This window comes from Heterocephalus glaber, unplaced genomic scaffold (assembly GCF_053883595.1).
Source record: "Heterocephalus glaber isolate CG9 unplaced genomic scaffold, H.glaber_assembly_v1.0 deba00001523, whole genome shotgun sequence".
Classification (NCBI taxonomy): Eukaryota; Metazoa; Chordata; class Mammalia; order Rodentia; family Bathyergidae; genus Heterocephalus; species Heterocephalus glaber.
This window is the reverse complement of record NW_028258327.1, coordinates 24,546,375-24,559,709: the sequence shown is the minus strand read 5'-3', so window position 1 is coordinate 24,559,709 and position 13,335 is coordinate 24,546,375. Positions and strand designations below refer to the sequence as shown.

General features: G+C 35.6%; 1 protein-coding gene across 11 annotated transcripts in view; it reads left to right on the top strand.

The window, feature by feature from the left end:
- Dop1a (DOP1 leucine zipper like protein A) overlaps nucleotides 1-13,335 on the top strand; it is a 98,224-nt gene that overhangs the window by 27,243 nt on the left and 57,646 nt on the right. For 10 of the 11 annotated variants that reach the window (XR_015441564.1, XM_087188111.1, XM_021240726.2 and 7 more), the window contains exons 2-3: nucleotides 2,842-3,028; nucleotides 11,163-11,344. Coding sequence is in view for 10 of the 11 variants with exons in the window: in XM_087188111.1 (XP_087044237.1) it covers nucleotides 2,891-3,028; nucleotides 11,163-11,344 (320 nt within the window). In the remaining variant the exon portion in view is untranslated. Of the gene's footprint in view, nucleotides 1-2,841; nucleotides 3,029-11,162; nucleotides 11,345-12,449; nucleotides 12,660-13,335 lie in introns of those variants that run through there. The other variant, XM_087188112.1, reaches the window with a different exon arrangement.

Genomic DNA, 13,335 nt, shown 5'->3' with positions numbered 1-13,335 from the left:
GATGAAATGCTTGGTTTGCCTTGAATTTGATCCACATATTTAATTTAGAGGCGTTCCCAGTTTTCTGGAATGATTAACTTTATGAGTTAGTCATATAATTTGCTAAAGATTATTTTTTGACAGTGTCAATATTGAAACTCAGAACTTTTAACCAAAATAACATTTAGTAATTCAGATTAGTAAGTTACATTAACTTATCAGATGGTAGCAATTACTGAATGATTTTCCATTAGTCAAAAACAATTAGTTAAAAGATTTTTAACATCATAATCAACAAATGCAGCCCCCGCCCCGCGCAATTGCTTGGTGGCTTGCAATAATTCATTTCTACCCTTGGGATGTATAATGTAGTTTTCCTCTGCTGGGGCCCTTCTGCCATGCTGTTTCTGCCTGTAGCCAGCAGACTATAGACTAAACTGAGCCTTTCTTTAATTTGTGGGTGTCAGGTATTGTGTCCCAGCAATAAAATGACTTAAGAGTGGCAATAACTGTTTTTGAGCATTTTCTTTGTACCAAGCACTCTGATACCTTTAATATGTTGCATATTTAATTCTGATTACCACAAAATAGGTCTTATTATTTTCTTTTATAGATGAGAAAACTAAGGCTTAAGAAAATGAAGTACTTTGTCCAAGGTCATATCACTGCTAAGTAATCATTAAAACTAGGATTTGTATTCAGACTGTCTTGACTTTGACCCCCGTGCTTGAAGGCCCTATTTTTTACTACTTTTTTATGGCCTGAGGTTTCTATAGAAACACTTTTATACTTTCATTGTATATTTTCTCTGTGCTAGTCTTTTCTGAAGAAAAGATGTAGTATGAAGTTTTCTGGATACAGTATGAGAAATGTTATATTTGGGTTATGATCTAAGCCAGTGGTATTCAAAGTGTGATATATGGATCTTTCACAAACTTGTTTGTTAATAGAACATAATAATGTAAGCACAGACATGAAAGTTAGCACTTAATAAATCTTTTCGGAAATTTGGCTGTGATGCAGCAACTAAACATATCATTTTATATTTTAGAAAAGAGTCAGTGGACTGGGACGAAATAGGTCTTTCACTGAAGATACTGTAAGAAATACTGACTTAAGTCAATTTATACTAAAGTATGAAGAAAAAAAAATACCTGAGAACTGGATTTATATTATTATTAGATGAAAGGTTCAAAAATAATTCATTTTATCTTCTGATATATAATTATATTTGCATTAAAATCATAATTAAATATTTAGTCCTAGGCTCTTTTTATATTAAAGATTTTATATATATATATAAAATTTTGCAGCTCTGCTCTTGAAACTTACAATATTTTCCTTTTTTTAACTGTTTTAATAAGATTTGGCTTTTAATACTCTGAGTATCATGTCCTGAACTGATGAAAACTTAGCTGATTATTATTACTGGTTGGCTTTTTTTTTTTTTTGTACCGGAGATCGAACTAGGGACCTTACACTTGCGAGGCAGGCAGCGGAACCACTCAGCTAAATCCCTGCGCCTAGTTGGCATTTTTATACTAAATAAAAAGTTTATCTGTACTAGGTCTATTGAGACAATATTGTTTCTGTCGGGTACAAGGGCCGAAGACCAAGACCAGACCAGGCCACAACAAGCCTTTATTAGGGGAATAGATCTGCCGGGCTGTCTCTGAACAAAGGACAGACAAAAAGCAATATGGCTGGGGCAGAGAGAGTCTTTTATAGAGACGAGGGTGGGGTTTGTAGGGGCTGAGGTGGGGTTGAGTGAGGTAATGACTAGGGAATGGAGGAGCCAGAGACGTCACTAGGTGGTAGGAGGTGAGCGAGTATTGGGTTACTTTCTAGGCTGGAACAGGGTCATGCTGGGAAGAAGTTTATTCTTTGGTGGGAGCAACCATCTTGGCATGACGTCACACAGGGGACGGGGCAAGGCACGATAGGAAGAGGGCAGCTACTATACATAATAGCTGCTGAGGTAGTGGGAGACCTATCAGTTTCAAATTTATATTATTACACCGATTATCTGGAAATAACTGCTATTTTCATCATTACAAATTACTACTGAATCGTTTTTCATGTTGATCTCCCATGCAGTGAATACCATATATTTTCAAAATGGATGTTTTATCTTATTTTTGAAATCTTTATGAAGGAAAGAAAAATAAATTGACCCTGTCAGTAAAACTTAGGCATGTGCTTTATTTCTATCTGGTAATGATACAGTACATTCTTAGGTTTTTATTCTTCTTATTTTCATTAATTTGAGTCACAAAGTATAGCCTAACAAGCTGGGAGATTAGGCTCATTTTTTGAAAGAAATATCAAAGAATTTCTGGACATATTTTAAACCACCACATATTTTTGTCAGTTTTACTCAAAATAAAATCTAATTCAAAATAGCTAATGTTCATCTATACTTGATACCCACTTATTAATGATCTTAAAAGTATTCATTCTGTTGGTCCCATGTCCTTAATGTTTTCAATTTAACCAGTCTTACTATATTTTGGATCAAAACAAAGTAGAGGGCTATATAGAAATTAGAAATTTCTATCAGTATTAGAAATTTTCTATCTATGGATGTGACAACACAATTTCTAAATTGAAATAAGTATCAGAAAATTCCTTCTTGTATCCCTAAATTCTCAGTTATAATTCAAGTCTGTAGGAAAGAGCACACAGATAGGTATAATGTTTTTGAATACTTCTATCATCCTGGACACTGGGTGACCAGAGTTTTGACCATTTGTAATTTAAGAAACATTATCAAGTTAGCCATTATCTTTTTAGCAAGACCAGAGAAAGCTGTTTCAGTGCTTTACTTTGTAACCATGTTTCCTCCTGCAAATTTTTTTGTAGGTAATGATTGCATGACTTTGGAACTGGTCTCTACTAGGACATTGGGAGGATGAACACAGAAGAACTGGAGTTACTGACTGACTCTAAGTACAGAAACTATGTAGCCGCAATTGATAAGGCACTAAAGAATTTTGAATACTCGAGTGAATGGGCAGATTTGATATCAGCACTTGGAAAACTAAACAAGGTATGTTTGTCTTATCCAGTATTAAAAGGAATAAAACTTAGAAATCTTTTTTTAATTAATTTTAGTGGTACATTTTAGGTATATAATATAATGACATTCATCATTGGAAATTTGCACCCCTACATAATCTCTCTTGGTTCTTATTTTGTTCCCCATTCCCCTGCCCTCCAAGCCCTCTATCCCTATTTCCAAAGACTTTGTTTCCATTTTTTCATATTAATTCCATTCCCTTCTTTCCTTTCCCCTACCCCCTCCAGCTTCCCCTTCCCCTTTGCCCCTTTTCTTCCTATTTCACATTATCTAGTATACCTTTTAGTCCTTATTTACACTTTCAGTTTCTCACACTAGAGAAACTATTCGGTATTTATACATGTGTGTCCTATTTATTTCACTTAAGAGTATCGCCTCCATGTGCATCCACTTAGCTATAAATGTCTCTAATTTCTCATTTTTTATGGCTGAGTAGTACTCCATTTTATAAAAAAAAAGACACACTTTCATTATCCAGTTGATGGGGAATTGGGCTGCTTCCAAGTTTTAGCTACTACAAATAGTCCTGCTATGAACATGGATGCACATATATCACTGTGGTATGATTCTTTTAATTCTTTGGGGAAGATACCCAGCAGGAGAATTGCTGGGTCAAAAGGGACTTCCACTCCTAGTTCTTTGAGGTATCTCCATACTGATTTCCACAGTGTTTATACCACTCTGCACTTCCACCAGCAGTGAAGTAGGGTTCCTCTTTCCCCACAGCCCTGACAGCATTTGTTATTGGTTGATTTCATGATAGCAGCCATTCTTTCTGGAGTGAGGTGGAATCTCAGCTTTGTTTTCATTTGCATCTCTTCAATGACCAGTGATGTTGAACAGTTTTTCATATGTTTATTTTCTATTTGTACTTCTTTGTGTGAGAAATGTCTGGTCATTTCAGATGCTCATTTTTGGATTGGCTCTTTAAATTTCAAAGGTCTGATTTTTTTAAGTTCTTCATAGATTCTAGATAGTAGACCTTTGTCTGAGGAACAACCAGTGAAAATTTTTTTGCACCTTGTGGGTTGTCTCTTCACTCTGTTGATGATTTCTCTTGCTGTGCAGAAGCTTTTTAATAAGAAGAGATTCCACTTGTTGACTGTGCTAGTTCGTGGGAAACTGGGGTTTTGATCATAAAACCTTTTCTTACACCAGTGTCTTCAAGAGTTCTCCCTAACCACTGATGGAGCTGGTTCAGTGTTTCTATTTTAATAGTTAGATCTTTAATCCATTTTGATTTTAGTTTAGTGCATGGTGACAGATACAGGTCTAGTTTTAATCTTTGGCAAGTTGAAACCCAATTTTTCCAGCACCATTTCTTAAAGAGGCTGTCTTTCCTCCAGTGAGGGTGTTTGGCTCCTTTGTCAAAAATGAGGTGGCTGAGTGTATCTGGAGTTGTTTCTGCATCTTCTAATCTGTTCCACTGGTCCTCAGATCTGTTTCTTTGGCAGTACCATGCTGTTTTTATCACAGTAGCTTTGTAGTATAGTTTCAAGTTGGGGTTATGATACTCCCTGCCATGTCTCTGTTGCCTAGAATTGCTTTTGCTATTCTAAGTCTCTTCTTGTTCCAAATGAATTTTTGGATTGTTTTTTCCAGGTCTGTGAAGTATGCTGCTGGGATTTCAGTTGGGATTGCATTGAATCTATATAGCAGTTTTGCAAGTATGGCCATTTTCACTATGTTGATTCTTCCTACCCAGGAGCAAGGGATGTCTTTCCATTTTCTGATATCATCTTCAGTCTCTCTTCTAAGAGTGCTATAGTTTTCAGAGAAGAGGTCTTTGATTTCTTCTGTTAGGTTGATTCCTAGGTATTTCAGTTTTTTGGATGCTATTTTGAAAGGAATTGTTTGCCCTGTTTCTGTCTCAGTGAGTCTGTTGTTCGTGTAGAGGAAAGCTATTGATTTTTGTGTATTGACCTTGTACACAGCTATGTTACTGAATTTGGTTATTAAGTCTAGAAGACTTTTGGTGGAGTTCTTAGTGTCTTCTGTATAGAGTATCATGTCATCTTCAAATAATGACAATTTGACTTTTTCATTTCCTATCTTTATTCCTTTTGTTTGTCTTATCTAATTGCTGTGGCTAATGTTTCCAAAACTATGTTGAACAGGAGTGGTGATAGTGGACACCCTTGTCTAGTTTCTGGTTTTAGTGTGAAGCATTTCAGTTTTTGACCATTTAGTATGATATTGGCTGTTGGTTTTTCACAGATGGCTTTTATCAGATTGAGGTAGATAACATCTATTCCAATTTTTTGTAGGGTTTTTATCCTGCGTGTTGGATTTTGTTAAATGCTTTTTCTGTGTCTATGGAAATAATCATATGGTTTTTGTCCTTGGCTCTATTGATATAGTGTATTACATTGATTGATTTGTGTATGTTGAACCATCCCTGCATCCCTGGGATGAATCCCACTTGGTCAGGGTGTATGATCTTCTTGATGATCTTCTGCATCCTATTTCCCAGTATCTTATTAAGGATTTTTGCATCTGTGTTCATTAGTGAGATTGGCCTATAGTTCTCCTTTTCAGTTGGGTCTTTCTCTGCTTTTGGGATCAAGGTGATGCTTGCTTCCAGGAATGAATTTGGGAGTATTGCTTCCCTTTCAATTTCATTGAAGAGTTTAAACAGTAGTGGCAGTAGTTCCTCTTTAAATGTCTTGAAGAATTCATCAGTGAAGCCATCAGGACCTGGGCTTTTCTTAGTTCATAAGTTTTTCATTATGTTTTCAATTTCATTGATTGACATTGGGTTGTTTAGAATTTTTAGGTGTTCTTCATTCACCTTTGGTAATTTATATGTATCTAGGAATCTGTCCATTTCTTCTGTTTTCCATCTTATTGGCATACAGGTTCTGGAAGTAGGTATTAATGATCCTGTGGATTTCTCTTGATTCCATTGTAATTTCATCCTTTTCATTCCTAAATGCATGGATTTGGGCCTTTTCTTTCCTTTTCCTGATAAGGTTGGCTAAGGGTTTGTCAGTTTTGTTTATTCTTTCAAAGAACTGACTCTTGGCTTCATTGAGTTTTTGTATCATTCTGTCTCCATTGTATTGATTTCTCCTCTGATCTTTATAATTTCCTCCTTCGTATGAGGTTTGGGTTTGTCCTGCTCTTCTTTTTCTAGAAGCTTGAGGCTCAGCATCAGATTGTTTAATTGGATTCACTCTGTTTTCCTAATAAGAGTTTTCACTGTTATGAATGTCCCTCATAAGATGGCTTTCATTGCATCCCATAGATTCTGATATGTTGTATTGTCATTGTCATTTAATTGAAGGAACTGTCTGATTTCTTCTTTAATTTCCTCTGTGACCCATTGGTCATTCAGAAGTGTGTTGTTCAATTTCCATGTGTTTATGAAATTCTTGCAGATTCTTTTGCTATTGATCTCCAGTTTCATCACACTATGGTCTGATAATATACAGGGGATAACATCAATTCCTTTCCACTTAAATATGTTCTATGAGTATGTGGTGTATTTTGGAGAACGACCCATATGTAGCTGAAAAGAATGTATTCTGATTTTGTAGGGTGGAACATTCTGTAAACATCTGTTAACTTCATTTGTTCCAGAGTTTCAATGAATTCTAGTATTCGTTGCTTATTTTTTGTCTAATTGATCTATCTATTTGCGACAGTGGGGTATGGAGGTCCCCCACTAATATTGTATTAGTGCTTATTTGATTTTTCATGTCTGTTAGTATTTGTTTTATATAGTTGAGCACACTAGTGTTTGGTGCATATATGTTTATGATTGTCATCTCTTCCTCTTGTAGTATTCCCTTTACAAGGATGTGGTGTCCTTCTTTGTCTCTCTTAGTCAGTGTTGATTTGAAATCCCCTTGATCCACATAGAGGATAGATACTCCGGCTTTTTTTTTCTTTTCGCTTTTTTTTTCTTTCACCTTCTTTTATTGGTACATTTTAGGTATACAATATGTTTATATTTATCATTGGGTGCTTGTACCTGTACATGATGTGTCTTGGTTCTTATTTTTTTTGCTGTTACCTGTGTGCCCTTCATGGCCGTACCCTTCCCTATTTACATAGATTTCATTTCCATTTTTTTCTTTTCTCTTAAGTTTTCCTTTCCTTTCTTTCCTTTCCCCTTCCCCTCTCACCATCCCTACACCTTTGGACCTTTTAATATTTCAAATGATCAGTTATTCATTTTAATCATTTTAATCCTTATTTACACTTTCAGTTTCTCACACTAGAGAAACTATTCGGTATTTACACGTGTGTGTCCTGTTTGTTTCACTTGTAATAGCTAAAGCTTGGAAACAGCCCAAGTACTCCTGCTTTTTTGGGGCTTCCTGTTGCATAGAGTATTGTTTTCCACCCTTTAACTTTCAGTCTATGAGTTTCTTTTTGAATTAAGTGTGTTTCTTGTATGCAGCATATTGTTGGATCTTGCTTCTTGACCCATTCTGCCAGCCTATTTCTTTTGATTGGTGAATTGAGACCTTTAACATTGATGGTTATAACTGATACGTACTGATTTATCATTGTCATGACTTTTTCTTTTTGTTCGATTCTCCCCTTTTGTGTTTAATTTCTTGTTGTGCTGGATGGATTCATTCTGCTGGGCTTCCTGGGGTTGTGATCCTCATTGTCTTTTCCTAGGATATTGTCTAAAATTTTTTGGAGTGCTAGTTTGGTATTCATGAAGTTCCTAAGGTGCTCTTTGTCATGAAAGTATCTTATTTCTCCATCAATTTTGAAAGATAGTTTTGCAGGGTACATCGATCTAGGTTGGAGGCTGTTTTCCTTTAGGGCTTGCAATACGTCACTCCAAGCTCTTCTTGCATTGAGGAAATGCATTGAGAAATCTGCTGTGATTCTGATGAGCTTTCCTTTGTATGTGATTTTGTTTCTTTTCTCTAACTGCTTGTAGAACTTTGTTCTTCTGTTGGGTTTCTGGAATTGTAACAATTCTATGCCTATGTGTAGATTTTTTTTTGATCATGGCTATTTGGAGTCCTATATGCCTCACTTATCTGTATGTCAAGTTCTTTTCCCCTGCTTGGGAAGTTTTTTGCCATTACTTCTCTGAACAGTTTTTTTTTTATGTCATCTGAACTCTCTCCTGTTTCTTCGCTGATGCCAGTGAGTCTTATGTTATTCTTCTTTGCATCATCTAGCAGCTGCTGGATTGATTTCTCGTGATCCCTTACAATTTTAAAGCAGTTTTTCTTTTCCTGGTCACTAATTGCAATCTTATCTTCTATATCTGAAATTCTGTCCTCACATTGGCTCATTCTGCTGTGTAGACTTTCAGTGGAGTTTTTCATGTCCTGGAAATCTGTTTGCATGTGTTTTATGGATTCCATTTGTTTTCTATGTTGGGATTCCATCATGTTCCTCAGCTCCTCTATTTTTTTATCTGTGTCCTTTCTAGATTTATTAATCATGTCTTGCACTATGGGCACAATTCCTGCTGTTATCTGAGAAATTATTTCTGATTCCATTTTTTCCAGATCCTCTTTTGTTGCCAGTTCAGTGAGTCCAGGTGGTTGAATATCAGGTTTTTCCATCTCATTTCCCTTTGCGGTTGCTTTAGGTGATCTGGAAGTCTGGTTTTGAGACTTGTCTAAGTGTCTTCTCATTTCAATGTGGGGGGTAGTGTGTGCTGCTCACACCCATGTGGCTCACCTCGTCACTGGGGGCAGTGGTACAGCAGCCCAGAAAGTTCATCTCTTATGCACTGTGGGTGGCTCTGCTCCTTGGCACTGGGGGTGGTGGTAGGGCAGCCCGGAAGGTTCACCTCCTCTGCACTTGGGGCAGATCTTCTCCATGGTGCTGGGGGCAGTGTTACGGTGACCTGGAAGGTTCACCTCCTCTGCACTGGGGGTGAGAAATCCTTTTTTATAGTTATTGAATTTCTCTAAATCTTAGACAATAGTACAATATAAATCTTAGATTAATTTTTGTAGTGCTGTTTTACTTCATGAGTTGCATGATTGTATAGTCAGGGATATTGTTAATAGTTCAGAAGTTTTAATTGAAAGAAACAACAGTGCTTGAAAAATAATTATTACCTGTAAAATTACAAGACTAATGAAGCAAAGATGCTAACCTTGAGAGCTAATAAGTTTCTGTAACTAAACATCAGATATGGTTCTGAAGTTCTTGGCACCAAAATATAAAGCAACAAATGGAAATCAGTCCCTGTTGTCTCCTTTCCAAATGGTACATATGTAGCAGCAAGGAAACTTTTTATATTCAGGCAAGTCTTAGTTTGTGATTCTGGTTGTTGTTGTTGTTGTTTTGATTTGTTTCTCACAAAGGCAATTCTATATACAGTCACTCATGCCTTGGAGCTTGGCTTTGAATGATACTTCTTGATAGGTTTGGTTTTATCCACAGAAGCATCACTGATTAACTCTTAGCTTTTCATTTTGACTCTGTTTTGGCTTAATTTAAATTTTTCTCACCTCACACTCATAGTTTTGAGGTTGTTGTTATTGACAAAGACTGTCTAAATATTTAAAGGTTTAGATAGGAAAGGAATACCCTTACAGTAACTATGTTAAAATCAAACAGCTTAGGATATAATTATTAGGAAAGAAATTTGTTATATAGTACAAATCAAGGATACTAGTTTTGAACCTGAAACTACAGATAATGTTCTTCGTATTTTAAAAATAAAAGCTCTCATTTTCAGTTTGTTGAGGACTTATCCTAAAATTGGATGCATAGAGCCAGGTGCAGTGATCCACACCTATTATCCCAGCACTTGGGAGGCTGAGGCAGGAGGATGGCCACAAGTTTGAGGCTAGCCTGAGCTACATAGCGACATCCTGTGTCATCAACCCCCCCTCCCCCGCCAAAATTAGATACACAAGCTTTTGTTTGACATGTTGGCTTCTAGTATTTATCATACGAAGTTTGAAAAATTCTTGATTTCTTTAAAACATCCACCAGAAAGTGTATCCATAAGTGCAAGTTTGCTTAAAGTTAGTTAGGTTCTTTCTCTTTCTGAGGAGTTCTTACTAGGAACTATTTTTAAAGGCAATTCATTAAGTTATGGAAATTAATTGACATAATTAAGTACATAATTAGTTTTTATACATTAACACTCATGAAACCAGTTATCAGTATATCCAGGTAAGACACTCAAGAAGTCAATGACAAAACTTTATAAATTTGTGGTGAAATAATGTAAGTGTTGTAGAAGATAGCATAAATATATGTTTTAATATAAATGTAATGAACTGGGAGATTTATTTCTGACTTCCACTGTACTGCCTTTGGAGGCCTTTTTTAATATTTCAACCTCAGTTTTTTTCTTTTGTAAAATGAAGGACTTTTTATATTTCTTTTATCAAAGTTTTAGTATATTCCATATTCATTGTGAGTCTTCATTTTACTTTCAGTACTTCAAGGACTATATTTAGATGATCTTTTTGTTATATAAATAACTAATCTTGGATCTTCTTAATGGAAATCCTTCCCTGATAAGTAAAGCAAAATTTTTTTTGTCTCATTGAGAAGTTGTTTGTGAAGACAAATAGAAAATTATAGTCTCATGTAGATTTTCTTATAATCATTAGAATTACTTTATATAATGTCATATTCTAGACCACTGCTTATACCTCCTCCAACAAAATAATGCTGAGGTCAGATTTTCTTCATATATTTCAGACAAAATACCAGGCAGAAAACAGTTTTTAGCTGGGCATAGTGGCATGTGCCTATAATCCCAGTGGCTCTAGAGCCTGTTGCAGGAGTATCTCAAGTTCAAGGCCAGTCTCAGCAACCTAGCTAGACCCTGTCTAAAAAGAGCTCGGTGCTAGGCTGTGGATTCAAGCCCCAGTATCATAACCACCACCCAGCACTACCACCACAACTACCACTGCGCACACACACACACACACACACACACACACACACACACACACAGTTTTCTCTTATGCCAGAAATTAAAAATCTGTAAAATCTAAAAATATTTTTTTCTCAGTTTTAAATCTTCAAACAAAATATATATTGATAGGTGTGACTGACAAAACCCTACAATGATAATTTTTGCAGTATGCTGCTAGAAAAATGGAAATAAAATTTTTTTCAACCTCATTAAAATATTTTTTTCAAGGTTCTACAAAATAATGCGAAGTACCAGGTAGTACCCAAAAAACTGACCATAGGCAAACGCCTAGCTCAGTGTCTACATCCAGCATTACCAGGTGGTGTTCATCGGAAGGCACTTGAAACTTATGAAATTATCTTCAAAATCATTGGACCTAAGCGACTTGCCAAAGATCTTTTTTTATATAGGTAAGAATAATTTCAGTATCTGTTTATATATAATAGAAATAAAAACATATTGCTAAACTTTTATATTTTCTGTGCTAAAAATCTCCTTAATGATTAAAAGTCTTTGATGGCACTCATAAATATTTGAGTTACATGATTTAGAAAACTTTGGAACAGTTCTTAAAGTAAGTTTTTAAAATTAGAGGTCATTTATGGAAAGCTTTCATTTAAAAGAGAACATTCTGCTCTTTAAAGCTTGAAAACTAGATTGAAACTAGCCTGAGACAAACAACATACCTTCATTTCTCAGCAGCTTTCAATATTATTTACTCAAAATAGTCTTCTCCCTTGGTTTCCACAAAATCTCATTTTTTTGTATAGTTACTACTCTTAATCTCCTTTACCAGCCTTTCTTTCTTTACCTAAACTCAAAATACACAGTTTCTTAGGGCATACTTAGTTCTATACCTTCTTATGTTTTCACTTAATATCCTTTCCTTGAGCAACCTTATCTATGCCCATGATTTAGCTTTATAAAACAATTTTATTATACATGTTTAAGGTTTACAACACAATGTTATAAGACACATAAAGATAATGAAATGGTTACAATACTGAAGCAAATTAACATATACATCATTTCACATTGTTACCCTGTTTTTGATTTTTGTGGCAAGATTAACCAAAGTCATGTGGTAAAAATCACAAATACAATATTTTTAATTATAGTCCTCATGTTGTACATTAAATCTTATACTTTTTCATTCTATTTTTCTGCCACCTTATAACCTTTGACCCACGTCTTTGTATTTCTTTCCACCCATTGTAACCAGTTTTGTCTTTAAGATTAGGTGGAAAGGGGCCGGGGATTTAGCTCAGTGGTTTCGCCGCCTGCTGCGCAAGCACAAGGACCCAAGTTCGATCCCCGGTACCAAAAAGAAAAAAAGATTAGTTGGAAGATAATGTCAGAAGGAATGCATGTAGTATGTTTACATGCATTGACACACACCCACACACATGTTAAAAACTGCCTTAAAAGTTCATATAGGGAGGGTGGTAGCTTTAAGCTAGGAGGTAGTTAAAAATAAAGGTTTGAAGATTTGGTTGTTATTTGTTCTCTTTTCAGAATCATGGGGAAAGTTTGCAGTACATTTGTGTTGACCAGTAAAGATGTTAGTAGGACAAAAAAAAGTTACTGGAACGCAAAAGGAAAATGAATGAATATGGTGTCTGGCAAAAGCAAGACATGGGCCCTGGGGCTCATGGAAGAAGTTACCTTGAAAAGGCTGAAAGAGTATATCCCTAGGTCAGAGTGTCTAAAATTGGAGACAAAAAAGTGAGCAGTTGAAGATTATTTCTATTTTCTGTGTAGCCTAGAAGCAAGAGAGATTCTTCACTTGTTAAGAGCTTCCTAAATGCAGGACATGGTTCTAGTACTTGGATACAGAAATAAAAAAGACAGTTATAGTCCCTTCATTTCTGATATAGTTTGTTGGGGAAGACAGGCATTAATTCAAATAAAATGATAAATGTTCTAATAAGACAATATTGAGTTTTATGGGTACAAAAAATAAGGACCTAACTCTAGTGGAATTGGGCGACAGTCTCAAAAAAGATGACATAGGCTGAGACCTGCAATTTTAGGAATCACCCAGACATATAAAGAGGATATAAGTAAATTTTGTCTGTGTGAGCAGCATGTGCAAAAGTCCTGAAAAGTGTACGGAAGGTTTCTGAAAGGAACCAGCCAAGGAATCAGTATACCTGTAATATAAGATGCAGGAATGAAATGGTGAATATACATGGGATGTATAGTGGTGTGCAGTAGCCAAATCTTTAAAAATTGGTAAAAGCTGCATTGGCCACAGGAAATCACTGAGTTTTTACTAGGTACAAATCCTTCAGGTCAGTATTGAAGTACTACCTATTAAGATGATAAAGATGAGATGGTGGTCTCTTCTAGGTAAGTATCTGGAGATGAATAACATGTTCAAAAAGATCTAGGGTGACTT